The sequence below is a fragment of the Aphelocoma coerulescens genome, chromosome 4 (genome assembly GCF_041296385.1).
Source record: "Aphelocoma coerulescens isolate FSJ_1873_10779 chromosome 4, UR_Acoe_1.0, whole genome shotgun sequence".
Lineage (NCBI taxonomy): Eukaryota > Metazoa > Chordata > Aves > Passeriformes > Corvidae > Aphelocoma > Aphelocoma coerulescens.
The window spans coordinates 53,640,214-53,658,594 of NC_091017.1; the positions used below are offsets into that span (position 1 = coordinate 53,640,214).

General features: G+C 38.7%; 1 protein-coding gene across 1 annotated transcript in view; it reads left to right on the forward strand.

Moving 5' to 3' along the window:
• The first annotated feature begins 3,188 nt into the window (after nucleotides 1–3,188).
• Nucleotides 3,189–18,381, forward strand: part of GABRA2 (gamma-aminobutyric acid type A receptor subunit alpha2) — a 57,713-nt gene continuing 42,520 nt past the window's right edge. The window contains exons 1-2 of the mRNA XM_069012175.1: nucleotides 3,189–3,262; nucleotides 5,807–5,922. Of these exons, the coding sequence (XP_068868276.1) occupies nucleotides 3,195–3,262; nucleotides 5,807–5,922 (184 nt within the window). The 5' untranslated portion in view covers nucleotides 3,189–3,194. The remainder of the gene's footprint in view (nucleotides 3,263–5,806; nucleotides 5,923–18,381) is intronic.

Below are 18,381 nucleotides of genomic sequence, written 5' to 3' on the forward strand. Positions count from 1 at the left end.
GGGAGAAGGGTTCCCTGCTGACTGTGCACCTGAGGGGGCTCAAGCACACTTTTTCTAACCAACTAGAGCGAACACATCGAGCATTTGTTAGCTATGCTTGCATGTAACCCAAAAAACCCAGTAACACCCCAGCAATACCATAGTTTTCTCCCCAAATATTTTCTAGCTCACCAGCAGCACAGGTTATAAGTGTGTGGGACTAGCAGAAAAACCTTTCTCTCTGCTAGTAATTATATTGCCTCTGGTTTTTCACATTGCCACAGTAGTTTGTCCCTGTACTCAGTTTTCCTGTGATATGGGATACCCCATAGGGCTGCCCAGCTTGTTTAAAATGGGAATGAGGGGTTATTTTAAAATTTCTAATCTGAGGCATGACTTCAGTGCATGAAGCTATGGCAAATCTCAAAGAACATCATGGGTAATAATTGTGGTTAGAGCCTAAAACCCAGCACATTTTTCTTGGGAAAGTATATGAGCACAAGCTCATTATAAATACATACCTACCCCATGTGACCTTTGAAGAATGACAATATCCTATCACAGCAACAAGGAGCTACTGAAACTGCTTTCCTTAATGAATGTGGTTTTCTATTTTTTGATGCAACTCACATATGAAAATTAGATTATAGTTCCAGTGTTATGATTACTGGAAGTGTGTTTTGAGAAGGAATGCCATGAATACCTGTGGAAAAAAAACCATTCTGCTTTGATTATATAACGTGTTTCATTTAAGAATAAATCATGAAGATTCTTAACTTTCAGTGATTCTTTTTTGTCCTCCATTTTGATATTTGTGAAGTCACTTATTCTTAGGACAAGTAGTTAAAACTAGTTTTCTTTACTGTGAGGGTTGATTCTGCATGTAGTGTCAGTAATTAATTCCTAATATGTGGGACATACAGGCAGATCCAAAGAAGACTTTAGATTGACCATAGATACCTAACTGACAATGAAAAGAGCACATTTTCACATCTGGACAGGGAAAGATGAGGGTTTTGTGCCTTAGACACAGCCAGGGTTAGATGGCTGCTGAATGCGTGTTTTTCAGATTTCAGTTTTTGCTCCTGTCTCCTTATCTTTGTCATTTTCGACAGTTCGGGCTGTCATTTTACTGGTTATTCTAAAACAAAGCCATTCAGCTTATTCCCTCTCTCTTCCAAGTCTTACTCCAAGTCATGAAATATTTCAAAGTTGGAAGGAACAAATTGTCTTGATAGCCCAAGTGTTTTTCTTCCTTCTTTTGCTTCTCATCCTCTATTGTGGAGTCATTAAACCTCTAAAGGAGAAGGAAAACAAGGACACCTCCAATTGCAAGCTGCAACAATTAGGAATCAGGAACACCCCATTTCTACAGGCAACGTAAGAAATGTTTTCATCTTTTTTTTCCCCACTTCTTTCTCCTTCCCCCCCTTTTCCCTCCCCCTCAGCCGCCCCCCCCCCCCCCTTCCATGTCTGTGCATCCTATTTCACATGTTAATTTTGGAACTAATATTGGTTCAGAACCAAACTGCATCAGAATAATTTCAGTTAAACACAATAAGCAGGCCAGTGACATTAAGAGAGGATAATTGAGACGGTGCTTTGGGCAGTTAAGAGACTGAAAGGAAAGGAGATAGACGAGGATTGGTTTAAAAAGGAAAAAAAAAAAAAAAAAAAAAGCTGAAATGTTATTGCCAGCGTTACTTAATTATTTCCGCGTTAACAACGCAAAATGAGGGTACACTAAATATAAACCCTTATCTTTAATTATCAAGCCTGTCCTGTTCTACTTGTACTGGAAAACCTGAAATCAATGGGAATGAATCCTAGCAGCGATCCAGTTACTACCGGAGCAGGACTACATATACGAAAGGAGGGCAACGTGCTTGAAAAGACAATACAACAGAAAGTAATGCAATTTGAGGCGGGGGGGGAAAGGAGGGGGGGAAGCGAGGTTTGTTTCCTTGTCTGCCTGCATCCTGAGCTCACTTTAAATGATAGACTTTTCTTCTCTCTGCATTCCAATTAGACTGTGCCAATGGGCAAGTGGGGAAGGGAATGTTAATGAGGCAGCCGGGAAGCGGGGTGGGAGCCGGGGCTGGCGGCTCCCCGCTCCCGCCGCAGTCCGGGGGAGCGCGGCGCGGCTGCCGGGGCTGTACCCAGGCAAACGCGCACTTGACCAGAGGCGATTGAGAGGCTGAGGAGGGAGGGCCACGGGAAATGTGCTGTACCGTGCTGGGGAGCACTTTTCGCTCCGTTTCCCGTTCGCGCACCGGCGACGCTGCCGCGCCCGCCCGCTCCGGGCTGCCAGGCCGCGGAAGCCGCCCCGGGCCGGTGCCGGCGCCGCCGCGGGCGGGGACCCCGCGCCCCCCGCGCCCCGCGGGGCAGCCCCGCGCCCGCGCCCCGGCACGCGCAGGCACGCGCGCGCGCGCCCGCCGCTCGGGAGGCGCTCGGTGCCGGCCGCGCTCGCCGCCGCCGCCCCGCGTTCCCCGGCGCCGCCTGCCCCGCTCGCCGGCGGCACCCGCCTCCCCTCCCTCCTCTCCCCCTCCCTCCCCGCCCCGGCCGCCCGCCCGCTGCTCCCAGGTAGGGTCCCCGGGGGTCCCCCGCGGGCGCGGGCAGCGCCTGCCCGTGTCGGGGGCTCTGCTGCGCTCCGCAACTTGTCGCCCTGCGGGGGCTGCCCCCCTCCGCCCCCTCCGGCGGCGGCGGCGGCCACCGGTGCTTTGCCGAGCAGCTGTCAAACGTGCTGGGCGCTCGGCGGCGACGGGGGGCGGCTCGCCCGCGGTCCCCGCACCGAGCCCCGGCGAATGGCATGACTCTGCCTCCCGCCCGCCCCCCCGCCCCCCGGCTGCGGTGTGCCGTAGTGAGGCGAGGGGTGGTTAAGCCCCCATCCTCCCATACATACGGTTTTTATTTTTTGTTCCTTTTCGTCTCGGGGCTTTCACATCACGGAACAGGAAAGCATCTGATGCGCCGGCTCACATGCCACTTCTGATCATACGTTGCCTCTTTGCACAGAGCAGGATCGTTGGGAAAGATGGAGATACAATAAGTTGCTAGTACTGAAAAGTGCTGCGGAAATCCAGTGGTTTCCTTTCTCCAGTGAAGTGACATATTTTTCCTCGGGTTAAGTTGAAAGCACTGCTTGGCGGAGACTGACTGTGGCTGAGAGTGGGTTTGTGTTTTTCTTACACCGTTAGGTTTTGCAAAGAGCAGCGATGAAGAGGAAGCTGGCACTCTCCGAGATGCAGTTGGTTCTCGTTTTATTGGTGTGGCTACCAACAAGGTGAGAGGATATTTAGTTTTGTTGTTCAGTGCAAACATGTATGTTACAATCTACTAAGGGTGAGCTTGTGTGAGTGGTTATAAAAGTATAGTATGTAGTAACGTAATAAAATACCTTTCTTAGCTGTTTGAATGCAGTATTACATAGTTTCTAGAGCAAATGCAGTAGAATGTAGTTTAGGGACCAAAAAAGCCTGATCTCTTGTCCTTAAGCGGTTTTTGAATTGATGCTTTATTTCACCATTAAAATAACAATTTCTTTAAATGCCTTATTGAATCCTAAATAATTATTGAGGTACTGTATCACTGTGATTCTGTACCATACAAAATGGAGAGATAGATTATCATGAAGTCACACTGCAAATCACAGTCTTTAAAATAATGCTCACATATTTAGTAATATGGGCATGCCTTTTTTTTTTCTTGATTTTTTTTTTTGCTCAAACATAATAGAATTCAAAATGATGCTTAAGCTTTAAACCTCTAGGTGGAGATAGCATACAACTTCACAATCACATATAATAAAACAATAGCATCATTTATTAATCAACTTTTCTTATGTTGCTTAAAGTTCTCCATTTCTAAAGTGACAGTATAAGAGGAAGTAATTTTTATCACATTATACTTTTGTGTTGCACACAGTCCCTAAACATGTAATTAATCCTAGTTTGTAACTTTGATTTACTTGCTTTAGTTCTGGTTGCAGTAGGTCTTGTCCTAATATAGTAAGAATTGTATGCTAAATAATGCAAGTTTCCTATGATTAAACAAGTCTCCAATATGTTTGTTTCCCAGTGATCAAAGTATTTCCTGAAACTATGTTTTCTCTTTCACTTTATACCTAACTATGGTGCAGTATTAGTTGAGTCACAGTGGGCCAGATCCTGCAAACCCTACTCAAGTGAGTAATCTTACTGACGTCAAAGAGACTACATGCGTTATTAAGGACTTTATGCCCGAGTAAAGTTTGCAGGATTCGACCCTAATTTGATGTAATTGTATTGATCTAATTTTTTTTCAGTGGAATCTTGAATTCAAAAACTGCTGTATCTCAAAAAGAAGGTTAAAAATGGCAGAGACATACTACCATGAGTACAGTGATACATTTTACAAACCAAAAAGGAACCATGCAGTAATTACAATTAAGAAAAAACTGACACATGAGTAAAATCACACATGATGTTTTCATGGGTTCTTTATAAGTTATCTGATTTGGGTCGATTCTGTGGTTTATATGATGGAAAGCACAGACTGCAATGATTTACATTTAAATACTTCCTTCATGCTCTTGAACTGGGGACCAACATACAACCTTGTCTTTAATAATTTTGTAGCTTGCTTTAGAGAAAAGATCACCCAAACCTACTTTTGGTTTGGAAGAGGAGGAAAACATGCTTGCTATTATGGCATTCAGAATGCCTTCATCCTGAAATGATTAATACTCAAATATTTAAGGTTAAAAATTTAGGTGTCTGAAAAAGGTATAAATGGTAATGTGTGTAGCATATGATGCTTTACTTCCTTGATACTAATATGCTGGTATTAAGTAGATAAGACTGATGAGCTCATGTACTTCACATGCATAGTGCTTAAAATTGTTGGCACGGTAACATTTGCATGTGTAAGGCTTTCTGCATGTCAGGGTTTCCCTGGCACAAACCCTTTTGGTCTGGGTGCCCAGGTCCCGGAGGACTGTGGAACACCCCAGCTGCCTGGACAGCAGGTTCACATTCAGCCCCTAGCGTGTTCCACAGAGATTTGATCCATAAAGCCTGTAATATCTCTTTCTTCATTGGGGAAGTTTGAAACAATCAGTGATCTATAGATTCTTCTTGATACGTCATTTATGATTCCTTTTTCCATCCAACTTTTATAAGGTTTGTCTGCATGTATTGGGAGATCACATAGTGCTATTTATGACAAAATAACGTTTTAGAAAGATGAAGGCTGTCCACAGCTATCCTGCAGCTTGCTAGTCAGCAGTGGTGTTCCCTCCCACCAACTGCTGGCGTCAGAGGACTCCCTGAGCATGATCGCTGGAGTTTTCCCTCATGTTAGTTCTTCTGGTCATGTACATTACATGACCATTGGGTGGAAGCAAATCCACAGGATTTATCCAGAGATAGAGTATAGCTAGGTGAGGACAGATAAGATAGAGCTGGAAGGAGATGGGTTTGTGCCTGGGATCCCGGGCTATCAGTCCAGGAGTGACATGCCACCAAAGCCTGAGAAGCTCTTTTTGGGTTTTGCACCAGCACAGCCCCCACTAACAGTGTTAGTGGAGCTTGAAGTAGCACTCACAGTAATGCAATGATGACTACAAGTAGAGGCTACTGGAAAATGACTGCCTGGGTATTTTAAATAGTATGTTGTTGACTCTTACATGTCTGAATTTGTTATATATAAATTCTGTATTTGTATACTGTTAAATGCACCCTTCCTGTTAGAATGCAGCAAGTTAAAGGCCAGTCTGAAAAAAAAAAAGCATGTTGAGTGTATGTTAAAGCATACTTAGCACCTTCTAAAATGTAAAATATCCATTTAGATCAGTGCTGGCTGACTCCCTGGAAGATGAAGCTAAGAATAACATCACCATCTTTACAAGAATTCTAGACAGACTTCTGGATGGTTATGATAATCGCCTCAGACCTGGATTAGGAGGTAATAAAACCAATTAAAGATTGATTTAAAAAATCAATTTTAATGTTCAGATTTTATGCAGTGATATTCTTCCTTCAGGGTTTTTTTTTCCCTAACAACTGGTATGTATCTTGATAAATTATTTATAACTACATTCACCCAGATGAATCATTTGAAGTTGGAGGAAGATAACATCTATGAATGGAAAGAAGGCACTTTCACACATTTATCTTAAGTAAAAAGAAAAAATATCTGGTGTTTTAACATAGTAAAACAGAATTTGAACAAAAATAACATCTAAAGCTGTTATTCCAGTCAGGGAATTTTGGTTGAACAAGGAATGCAGGTTTAATTCCCTGCAATGCGATAGGTGTATGTTTTCAGAAATCTGCACAAGTGTTTGTGTGATGGGTATAAATTCCACATTTTAGATTCATTCCTTGGCCCAGAAAATTCAGTGAAAATGTTGTATTTTGTCTTCTTTGAAATTAAGGTTTCACTGGTAGCATGCATTTTGTTTCTGGGCACCTTGCACTTACTTGGGCATTTGGAAAAATAATACAGGAAAAGAGAATACTGGAGGACAGAGGTCACTGCACTCTTGTGCCATGACTGTCAGTTATTTTTCAAAATGTCAGTTCACATTTTGATTTTAAAGCTGTATGCCATCTTATGTCAATATGTGTTATATAGGCAAGAAATTTAAATATTTTTTATAGTTTTGAAAATATTACTGTGTATAGAAAAATCTCTATGGCATGGGGAGGGGCTGAATATCTTAGTTTTGAGAATATTTTATCTACTATTATTGTTTATCTGTATTTATATTGACATGTATGATTCAAATATACACTCCTACTGCTATTAATATTATTATTTGTAACAGTTTTGGTAATTGTAATTTTCAACCTGGAGACTGTTTCAGCTTGGTGAAACTAATTCTGGTGCAAAATCCTTGGGACCCATTCCTGTTCCTGTTGATTTCAGGAAGGTCAGGCCCAAAGCTGATGCTACAACTTCCATGGAAATTACAATAACAACTCTGATCAAATTAGGAATTAGTTAAAGCTCAGAGGTTTTATCCCACAATATTCCATGCTGACCTGTGGCTCTGTTGCTGTTCTGGTCCTGGAGAATGGTGGCTTGCATCTGACACAGCAGAAAGTGGGAGCTGACGCTGACTGAAACAGCTTTCTCATTATACATTACTTTTAACCTAGGATGTCTTTTCATTTGCATTTCTGGCCTCTGTACAGTGGAGGCTTGTAAAATATTTTATATTCAGAGAATTTTTAATTTAGCTGATATATGAGCACTGTTGATGTGAGAATTTATATAGTGATGTTTTACATGGAATTTTGATTTCTTTGCAAAATACTCAAATTTATGAATTTAGGCATAGTATAAACATACAATGACTTGCACAAACATTTCATATCACCAAGCCCATGTTCAATTGGCAGGGCTTTTAAAATAATATATTTTATTAGAAAAATAATCAAATTTTTCTTGCTTACAATGAATGAGCCATTTAATGAGAGCAGTCTGCAGTTCCTTTACATATCAAGTATTTTTTTTAATATTGAAATTATATTGTTGAGAACATGAAATAAAGAAAAAAATTGAATGGATTTTTCTTTTATATATTTCATTAAATTTGCTTCAAAATAACCTCCCTCTTTTTCTTTATGAAGCTTCATAGGTAATTAAAACATACTCTGAGAGCAAAAAAATTAAAGAATTAACATCTGTTTGATATTGGTATATGTGGCAATCAACCCATGCAGAATATGTGTGAAATGAAACTGTATCATGCATATTAAACCATGGTGATTCATGTCACATTAATCTTAATCGTCAAGAATACTTCAGTTGTGGGTGGATGGATTCTTACCGTTTAAAAGAACACTTGTAAATGGCCATTGTGATAATTCACGACACAAAACATACCAAACAATGCTTTTGTACATAGTGCTTAGTAATTACATAGTTTCATATTTCTGGAATTTTCTAGCAGTTTATTCCTTTTTCTATATTGACCTGTAGTCTGAAAAGAGATGTAGAAATAATTAACTTTTTTTTTTTTAACACTACGTGCCTAGTAAGACCTGGGAATTTCTGAAAGTGTTTTTGTGAGAGATTACTGCATTCTGACCATGCCACACATCATTAATCTAAGATACTTAGTCTCAGTTATGTTTCACTTCCATTCATATGAATCTGAAATAACTCATTTTAAACCAGTAGAATATTTACTTTGGCATAGCAGTTTGCATTATTGTGCACATATCACTACTATGACTGGGATCACAATCTGGCCTAACATGTGCTACAACAGAAATAGTTCAGGGTCTGAAATGAATTCTTCTAAAGTCATCTGAAAGCAAGAGCTGTTAATCAGCCCACTTTCACTTCCTGTGAAAGACATTCTCAGAGATGTCTTACAGCAAGAATTTAGCTCATTGTAAAAAATGGCTCATTTAGTAATGAAAAGTTTTAGGTTAATACTGGCATTTTATCTAGTTATTGGCCAACAAAAGGGAAGTGTATAGGCTTCTTGAAGGACTGTATATTAAATTCAGCTAAGTAAATGTCTGGTTGGGAGGTAGTTCTTGTTCAGGGATAGATTTGTAATTCGTTTTACTGGCAGACTTGGTTTGTAACTGTACTGACAGTTTGTAACTTGATGCTTCACCGATGCACTTCAAAACTGAGTGCTATATTCTATAGACTGCTGAGGAAGGTTTACTTTTACTGGTGATACACCTCTGTCAGATAAACAAGTTTTGGCTGTTGGCTACTGGCTGTCCTAGCAGCTGGGATCCTTGAATGATGTATGAACACTACAATGATGACATAACCTGCAAAATGGGTGCGGGCAGGGAGAAGACGACACTGCACCATCCCCTGAGGCCAGAGACATCTCATATGACTTAGGTATATTCCCCAGCCTACTGTGCTGATATGGATAGGCATGGGTTTATTCAAGGGGAGATAATTTTTTTCTCTGTACTCATTTTATGCTAAGCACAGGATTGCAGCTGGAACACTCTTGACTGCACTTTCAGCTCTGAAATGAACTATTTTACCCAAACATTCCATGCTATTTCTGTTTAGTCATCAAAATAAATTACAAGTTTGACTTCAAAACAAATTCCCTATGTCATTAGCATTAATTTGTATTAAATACAGCCATGCAAATGGCAAGTCATACAGACCTTTATTGTTTTTGGCTTTCTACAAATCATGAAGGTATTTGCTTCTTTTTATTTACTGTAATATTTGCAAGACACTAAGGGTTGCACTTTTTCATAAATACTTTGCTTTTTATTAGCATGTAGAAAAGGAAATCCACAAAATAATGGGCACTAAAACTAAGCAAGGGACCAAAAAACTTGAAGTGATTGAATTACCTGTCTACTCTCCTCTGCTCTTTGAACAGACATGATCATGGTGGATACTTCAGTATTCTGATTATCTCCATAAGCTTTTTAGCCTTCTTTCTCACATTTGAAATTGGTCTTTCCAACAGCTATAGAACTTTTGTCTTTTCTACTCTCTGAAATTTATAAAACATAATTGAATAGAAAACTTAAATATTGGAGAAGAAAAACCAAAAACAAATCAAAGGGAAGTTACAAGGACAGAGGACTGGACTCCATAGCCTAAAGTATCAAGTTTCATATTGACATTGAAAAGATCTATGGAAATGTGTACAAATTGAGGACCCTTCTGCAAACTCTGGTCAGTCTCACCAGCTTCAGGAATGGCATTCTTATTGTAACCAAAGAGGTGAATGCTGGTTGTTTAAAAAAAGAGGAAGATAAGTCAGTAGGCAGATGAAAATTAAATGCACTGTGATTCCATTTTGAAGGAACCATCTCTGCTTTCAAAGGTTCTGGTTGCTTTAAGCAAGCATCTGCATTGCATGTCTCTTACAGACAGACCAAAGCCTCTTTTTTCCCAACATTCTGTAAATCAATTGAACAGGAAAACTGAAGAGAATGGAGGGGAATTCTTGCTGACTATTGCAAGTCAGAGAGATGGTCAGCCATGAGCACTTGCAGGTGTGATCTTTCATCTTTGGAGCACTGGATATATTATTGCATAGAATCAGTGTAATGGTGTAGAGTATCAGAGTTGGTGGTTAAAAGCTGTGCGATGTGCTCACCAATATGAGCACAAGGCAAATCCATTTTTTCACAGATTATCCTTGTCCCCTGCTCAGATCAGGAGAGCTATATGCATATATATATGTGTGTGTGTGTGTGTGTTTATGAAATAGTTGGATGTTTTCAGTTGCCAGGAAACACGGCCATGATCATATGCTGATGATCTGGAATATGTTAAATTTAGGGCACTGTATTTATACATTATGATTCAGAGTTTTTAATGAGCTTGAGAAGAGTTTGTAGCTGTAGCAGTCCCTAGCTGGGAGACCCTAGCTTGGCTAGTCCCCTAGCCAAACCTAGCAGTGTTTGTCAGCCTCAAACATGCTTAATGAAAATTCAGAGTATCATAAAAGAAGGTTCTTTGACTATTTTTTTCTGCAGAATACTACTGGAAAACTTTCACTTCTGCTTTTAAAGGAAAGAAGTTCAGTTCCCCTGCTCCGTTCTGGTTGCTTCCCTAGCCTTTCTTTGCTCCAGTTTCATCTTTTGGAAATGATAATATCTCTCTGCCAGTGCTGGTGCAGAGCTATTCAGAGCAGCACTTGCATCTTCTAAAAGCCCACTATCTTTGTAAATGCCGGGACACAAAGGAGTAAACTACTGTATGCTCCTTTTTTGGGCATACCTGGAAAGGCCACATGGAATCTGGCCATAATAGTGCTTTCAGAGGAGTCAGCGAGAAACTCAGGTTAATTATGTTAGAGCTGTGGATAATGTATATTGGCAAAAAGCATTCCTTGTAAAAAATGGAAAAGCAATAGAGAGGAGGATATGAAAATCTCATTAATAACTTATCCAGGGCATGCAGACGCTGCTTAAATCCAAGAACAGAACTAACTCAGTAGCTATAAGCATTCCAGGGAATGATTCATTAGGAAAGTGGAAGGATAAAAAACCCACAGAAACCTCTTTGATACTAAAGAAAAAAACCAGAAAAATTGTGTAGTACAGGATAAGGACTGAGTAGCTGACAGAGGTTGTTTGGTTATTTATTTATTTATTTATCTATTTATTTATTGAAAGTCTGTGAATAAATCAACAGTGAAGGTATAAAATTAAAATTAATGCTACAGCTGTGCAGAGTACTACAACTGGGGAAAGTGTTGCACAATGTAAAGTGAAAAAAATCACAGAAACACAGAGTAGGCTGAGTTGGAAGGGACCCACAAGGGTCACTGAGCCCAACTCCTGGCCCTGCACAGCACCATCCCCAAGAGTCAAATGCTTTGCATCAGAAGAGTTAACAAAAATGTAGGTACTTTACAATAAAGTTATATATGCCTATCGAGGAGCTAGTCTGGGAGGCTCTCCCAGTTCACTGAACATGTATATTCAGTACTTTTTTTTTCCTCTCCTGGCAAAGCATCAGCATTTGCTTCTAATGCTAGAATTACTGCTGACGACACGAAGGCTGAATTAGAGCTTTGCTTACTTTTGTCTCATCTACAAGGAAGATGTGAGAGCAGATGCTGCAGATTTCTGTGTAGCTCGTTGGTGCTCATTGTAAAGCAGACTGACGGGGTGGTTAAATTTTTCAGCCAGATTTGATGGACAAAGACATCAAAACCATCACTTTTTCTCTGTGATGCAATTATTCTGGGTTATTTAGGAAATGCTTGAGAAGCAGTGGTCTTGCTGATATCCAAGGTATTCTACTGTTGACTGCTTTGCATTAAGGCCTTTTATCATGTTATATAAATCTTGCAATGATTTTTTTTTTCTATCTGAAATATACAACTACTTCTCATTCAGGCTGACTAGTTTAAATAGCTAAGTACCAAAGGAATGCAATATCATAGTTCCAAAGTTTTTGTTACCCTTGTGTAATGATACAATTTACATAATGCTACCTGAATTGGAAATAATTATTATTTAAATAATCTGAGTCTGAAACATTTTCAGAAATATTTAAGTGCATTAGAAATTCATCCAGGATAACTTTGGGGATTTTAACGGATTTCATGGATTTTTAGCAGTGGATTTTAACCAAGAAAAAAGTGAATTTAAAATGTAGTAATCAATGTATATGTTGCTTACAATGAAAAATATTGTTAATCTATAGGAACAAAAAGATTTTGTAATACAGGAAAAATAGTATTCTGGGTTATGCTAAAAGATATACTTATAAAGAATGTCAGGGAGATCCTTTAATGTTTGCCGCTATAATGCATCCATGGAGTACTCAGTTTTGTATATTCTTTTTATAGGAGACACACAGAAAATTGCATTTCAAATTTTTTAAAATAAGATAGACCAAAAAAAAAAGTGCTAATTAAGAATGTAAGAAGGAAGCTATAAAGGTCTCTTACTCAGTTACATAATCACCTAAAGATGTAATAAACATTTTGGTGAAGAACGATTAAACCAGTTTATAATAAAGCATTGATGATCTTTGATATTTTGTGTTTAGATGTATAGGATGCAGACAATATTTGGAATACACTGCCCTTCACAATGGTGAAAAAAAGTACCTTAAGAGTATGTTATTGCACTGTGATATGGTTAGGCATCACTATTTTAGTGATGTCGATTTCTGTGTATGTGACAACAACCAATATTTAAGCAAATAGTCATGTATAACTCTCAAGACAATTCACTGGCAAGTTTTGATGTTTTATTTTAAATGAAAATGAAAAACCTGGGATTAAATGGACACGGAGAATGCCTTCAGCTTCTTCATGTAGAAAAGGTTGGGGTTTTTTAACCTTTGTTCTTGAACCCTGTAATGGCAAATATACAATTAAGTACATTTTCTGTATTTTAGCACCCATAAAGAAAAACCTGCCACAAGACATTAATTCTGCACAGCACAACAGGCTTCTACTACATTCAAGGGCTGATTGTGGCAAAAACAGTGTAATGATACTGTCTTTCTTTATGAGACATAATCTAATAGGACCAAAAAAATGAAGAACAATTATTTTCTTCCCCTCCTTAGCTTTACTAGGCAAACTCATAACTATTAGGCCAATGATGGCAGTTTTCAACAGGTGCAGAGATAATGGCTGCTCAGAGTTGTGGTGGAGTTTCCATCTTTGTGGAAACCCTCACAGTTTGATAGAATATGACCTGGGCAACTTGCTCTGTCTTCAGAGATTGCTCTGCTTCGGACCTTCCAAAGGTTCTTTTTAAACTCAGTTATTCTAAGATTTTTTTTACTGACGGCCAGCCGGACATTGAACTAATGGCTGCAGCTTTCCATCTTACTTGGAAAAGGTGAAAAAAATTAAATTTAGTGTGTTAGATCTTGAAGACATAGCTGAAGGAAAACATCTGTGGAAATGAAAGGTTTAAACTTCTTCTGAATTGCAGGATGCACAGTCTTGTACGACTCTTGGGCTTATTATTCATGAACACTCTACTGATAAATATAAGATTTTGGGTAGACAGGAAGGATCTGCAAAAATGAAGAGGAAATATCCTTGTTTATGGTCTTTGCCACATTTTCCCTACTATCACCTTAAGCTGAAGTCCTGTAAAGGGGTTAAATATGTGAAAAGACAGTATTTTAAATGACGAACCCTGTATTTAATTGACTCCTTCTCAGTTTGCTTTGGCAGTGTACAAGGAACTGAAAAGCTGCACAGCACAGTGTATCCTAGAGATCAACACCTCCTCAGAAAGCACCCAGGTGCCTCTAATCACTACCTTCTGATGTGCCCTGAGACACCTTCCAGAGTTCCCCCTGTGTTTTTCTTCTGTTTTTATATAGCCTTTTTCTTTTCTAAACACCTATTTTGTCCATTCTTATGGAAAATGCCAGCTGTCTTTTTTGACCAAAATTTGATGAATTTATTTAATTTCATCTAAGTATAGTCCTACCCAAATCCAGGTGAGACACGCCATGTAGGTACAGCTGTCTACTTTTTTTTTGCAGCATGAAACCCAGCCTTGCCTTACCCTTCTCCCACGTACAGCCACTAACGTCCAGCTGCCTGAAAGACTTCTTGTCTAATGGAGCTGGATGGAGGAGGTTGAAATGATGCAAAAGCAGACTCCTGGGTAGGTAGAAAGCAAAGGTTATCCTTTACCCACAGATTGCGTGGCCTTGCTTTTGTGCCAGAAGAGTTTTCTGGTGTTGTTGACTGGTCTGAGATAGATCTGTTGCTTCTGGCAGTACTCCTGACTACATATTCCTGTTTCTGTTTTCTATCAGTGCTACCATTTCGTGACTGTCTTTAAGAATAAGCTTTTCAATGCACAATCTAGTGCATCCAATTTTTAGAATTAATAGTGTGGAGAGAGAGAGGTATTTCATCAGAAAGGATCATGCAGAAGGACATTGTAATTGTCTGTATATTAAAACAGCACATTGGGGGTTTTTTTAACAGTATTTTGGTCTGTATTGATTGTCAGTATTAGTGGCTGCAATTAATATCCAACAGTAGCTTCTAAAGACTCCAAATAACATATAGGAAGTAAGAAAAAAAAGCTGTTTTTCAACAACCTAGCATTAGGGTAATACAAGCCAAGGTGAAAAACCACTATGAGCAAGAAACATGGGAAAGGGAAGGAGGGCAGAACAAAAGAGATGAAGAGTGAAGGAAGGAGATAAAATTGTCATACTAAACCTTGAGTGCTTTTAAACAACTGGCAGGTTTAAATAGCTGTATGCTGGTTTTTTCAAATATCCTTTGGAAACTTGAAAGTAGAATAGATAAGCAGTTTTATCATTATGGTATATGCATGCATTTAAATTTCTGATACTAGTGTTGTTCAACAATGAGTCATCTATCTCAAGAAACAGCTATAGAGGATGTGTTGCTGTACTATTCACCAAACTGCTAAATTAAAGCATCAGCAGAAGATTTTGAATTAATACTGTCAGAAGTCTAATAAATTTTAAGAATCAAAGCTCTTTAATATGCCAAGATTAATCTTTAAACACATTTTTGTATCTGTTTTTTTCCATGTTAATGCTCTAATGAAATTAATCACAAGCTAAAGGAAGTTTTGTTTACCATTGCCATCCTATTAATAGTTTGCTTTATAGTGCAGAGTATGTCACCACTAGTTTGCAGAAATGTTGTGTAAATCAGAAAAGTATGATTCTGCTAGCTTTCCAGAAGTGGTGTTGCTATTTGGGAACCATTTATGTGATTACTGTGTAGCACATGGCTCCTGATTTACATTTCTTAATTCCTTGCCATATGTTGAGGGCTATTTAATAATTAGAGCATTTAACGTTGTGAAAGCAATGTAAATCAATTTCCCCTCTTACCTGCTATTATTGTGCTCATCAGAGGATATGAAACACTTTAGTGAAGTTGTGCAGCTGCAGAGATTGGATCTAGTCTGACCAAATTGCATTAACTTTTAATGTATATACGTACATATTTGGTCCTCCCCATGCATTTTTTTGCTGTTGTTGAAGCAGTAGAGATCACATGTCCTTATCTGCAATTTGTTTGGGAAAACCTGGGTGTCCCATGTTCCATCTGCTTAATCTGTGTTTTTTTGCAGACTGTAAATTAAGTATTTTATGATCTTGTAGTGTTATGACTCATAGAGTTGATTGAAGTGCAAATTCAGTGCCATGCACCACTGACCTTCACATATGGTTCAATAGAAATCAGTTAAAAACTGGTGTGTGCTGTAAAATGACATGATTGTTTTATAGACTGCTTGCATTTATGGTCTTGGATGTGAAAGTACTTTCCTGGAGTTACCTATCTTCATTTAGCACCTTCTTCTGCTTTAATTAAAAAAATTGCATACTCTCCATCCCCTAAATACCTAGATGGCATGAAAGCAATGTATCTTCTGACTGAGTGATTGCCCTGAATGTTGTTAGTTCTTCTTTGTTGGTCTCAGTTGCTTGGTGCTGATTCTCTCACCCAAGAGAGGTAATTGTCTTCCAACACATTCCTTCCTTTTTCTTTCTTGTATCCATTCTCAGTTGTTCTAAGACAATAGGTTCCTCAGACCACTTCTATCAGGAAATTGGGAGTTATTAGAACTTGTTCTTGTTTCCATTCTTTCAAGTGTGTAAGCCTCTCAGCACAACATCAGACAGCAGAAAAAGAGTGGAGCAGGTAAGAAAGTCTGTGTTTAAATTCAAGAGTTTAGAGGTGGGTTGAAGGGACTAATACACCAGCATAATGTTCTAGATATTTCCTTCTGAGTGACAATCTAAAGGCTACTGTAGGTGCCTTTTTATTCTCATTATTTGAAATAATAATTTAAAGGCTCACTGAATGAGAAGCAGTTGAAGAGAGAGTTGTATTGTGGTGTATATAAGTGAGAAAACCGAATGTTTTAGTCATAGGTGCAGTGCTGTGTTTGTATAACCCCTCTGCCATCCTGAAGGCATTCCATAGCATTTCATGGACTTGTTAGTGTCAATAGTTTCAACTGAGCTTCTAACAGTGAACTTCTTTTTAACAGATCTTTAAATGTGAATTTGGTACTGCATTGTCTCATGCAGTTTCTGAACAAAAGGGAAGAGACTTCCATCTGGGAAAATAAATAAATAAATAAATAAATAAGTAAAGATGAGAAGGGAGAAATATAAATGCCTGTTTTTTGAGATAAGGAAATGGTCACATTTTTAATAATCCATCTGCTGGGTGCTAAAACCTGTCAGAGAATTCCTTATGTTTTACTAGACATTTTGTCTTTAATGACCATTAAAAAAAAAAAAAAAGAACAGATAATCTGGTTTGCTACTGCATAATACGCTGTTTTTAAAATAACCAATTGTTTTAAAATAATATCTGTGGAGATGTTGTCCGCATTTTCACAAAGCCATAGTTTCTGCTTAGGAGAATATTTACTTTAAGAAACTGGATTCTAATTAAACTCATACCAGGCATTGTTTCAAATTGAAAGAAGAGACCCTGTTTTTAAATTTATTCCTGTAAAAAGTCCAACCTGTTAATATTAAAAGCAGATTCCAGTCCCAGATATAAAATCTTCCACATATAGAAGAAGCCTGGTGGATTCTGAAAGTCCCATGGACAGCCAGAGGCAAATTCTCTTGTCACAGGCAAAAATAAAAGACAGATTTGAGGCTGCTTAATCCAAGCTCTGGGAGTATGCTGGGAGTATGTTTTAGAGGAGATGCTGGGAAACACTGTTATCTGCAAAGTAGCTTGGGGACATTCAAGTGACTCAGCTGTGGGATTTTTTAGTGCTACAGTACACTTCTTGTAGACACTGCACAGCCTTAGACGAAGACCTTTTCTAGTATTAACTGGATAACAGAAGAGTAACTGACAACTCTGTAACATGTTAAAATGAGACTCAAAAATGTCTCTATTGCTGTCCATTTCAGTATTTTTTGCTTATTTGGAGGATGCTTGTTTAATTGAAATGATTCTCTGTTGGATCAAGCCATGAGAGTTCATGAGAGAGTTTGTCAGGACTCCTGTTTAGCAAGAAGCTTATTACCCAAGACCATCCCAAGAGTTATCCTGCCAAGCAAAAAATGTTAAGAATAAAAAATAAAAGCTTGGCAACCAGTCTGATTTGTGCTGTGTCTTGAAACTATGTTCTCTTCGATTCTTCTCTCTCTATTCCTTCTTTCCCTGCATTTTAGCAACTGTGGGGCTCAGGAATGTGTAAGGAAAGTGTGTGTCTACATTTTCTTAAGCACGCTACATATTTAGGGTGTTAACATGCACACAGCCTCTGTGATTTTAGTAATTCCATGCTAGCTTTTTTGAGAATATAGAGTAGTCTGGATAAATATTAATTTCCTGTACTTCATAGTTATTTTACTGGCTTAAAATAGGAACTGCTGCTTGGTTGATAGAAGGATTAAAATGCTGTCTAATTTTTTTTTTTTTTTTTGATAGTGTGTCACAGTCTTCTGAAATGCTATTATAGAATTTCATACAGCATTACCTATTAAAAATATATTTGAGGATCCTGCTGCAAAAAAAATGCATTAAAAGTGCCCACTAATACGCAGCTCTATTAAATAAAGGCACTACCTCTTTCTACCGTTGGTTCCTGTCATGCTTGAATGCAAAGTACAAGGCTAGCAAAAGATAAAAGAACTGCAGCTCCATTTTTAATGACTATACAATCCAGGACTGTAGTATCCAGGCACTAAGAACAGACAGTAAAATTAATCTGTCTGAAAGAATCTTCATTTTCAATGCTTTCTCATGTCTGTTGATCTCTAGACGACCTCCATCAGCCTTCGGGACTTTGGAATATGTGAGTTTCATGCTTTGTTCTGATAGCAGCAAGCCTTGGGAAGATGCCAGCTTCTGGTGACATGAGTGCTTGCCACAGAACAAGCAAGACAGTCCTTCCCAGAGCTTCGTCACAGTTTCTGTCAGCTCTAGGCTGACAACTT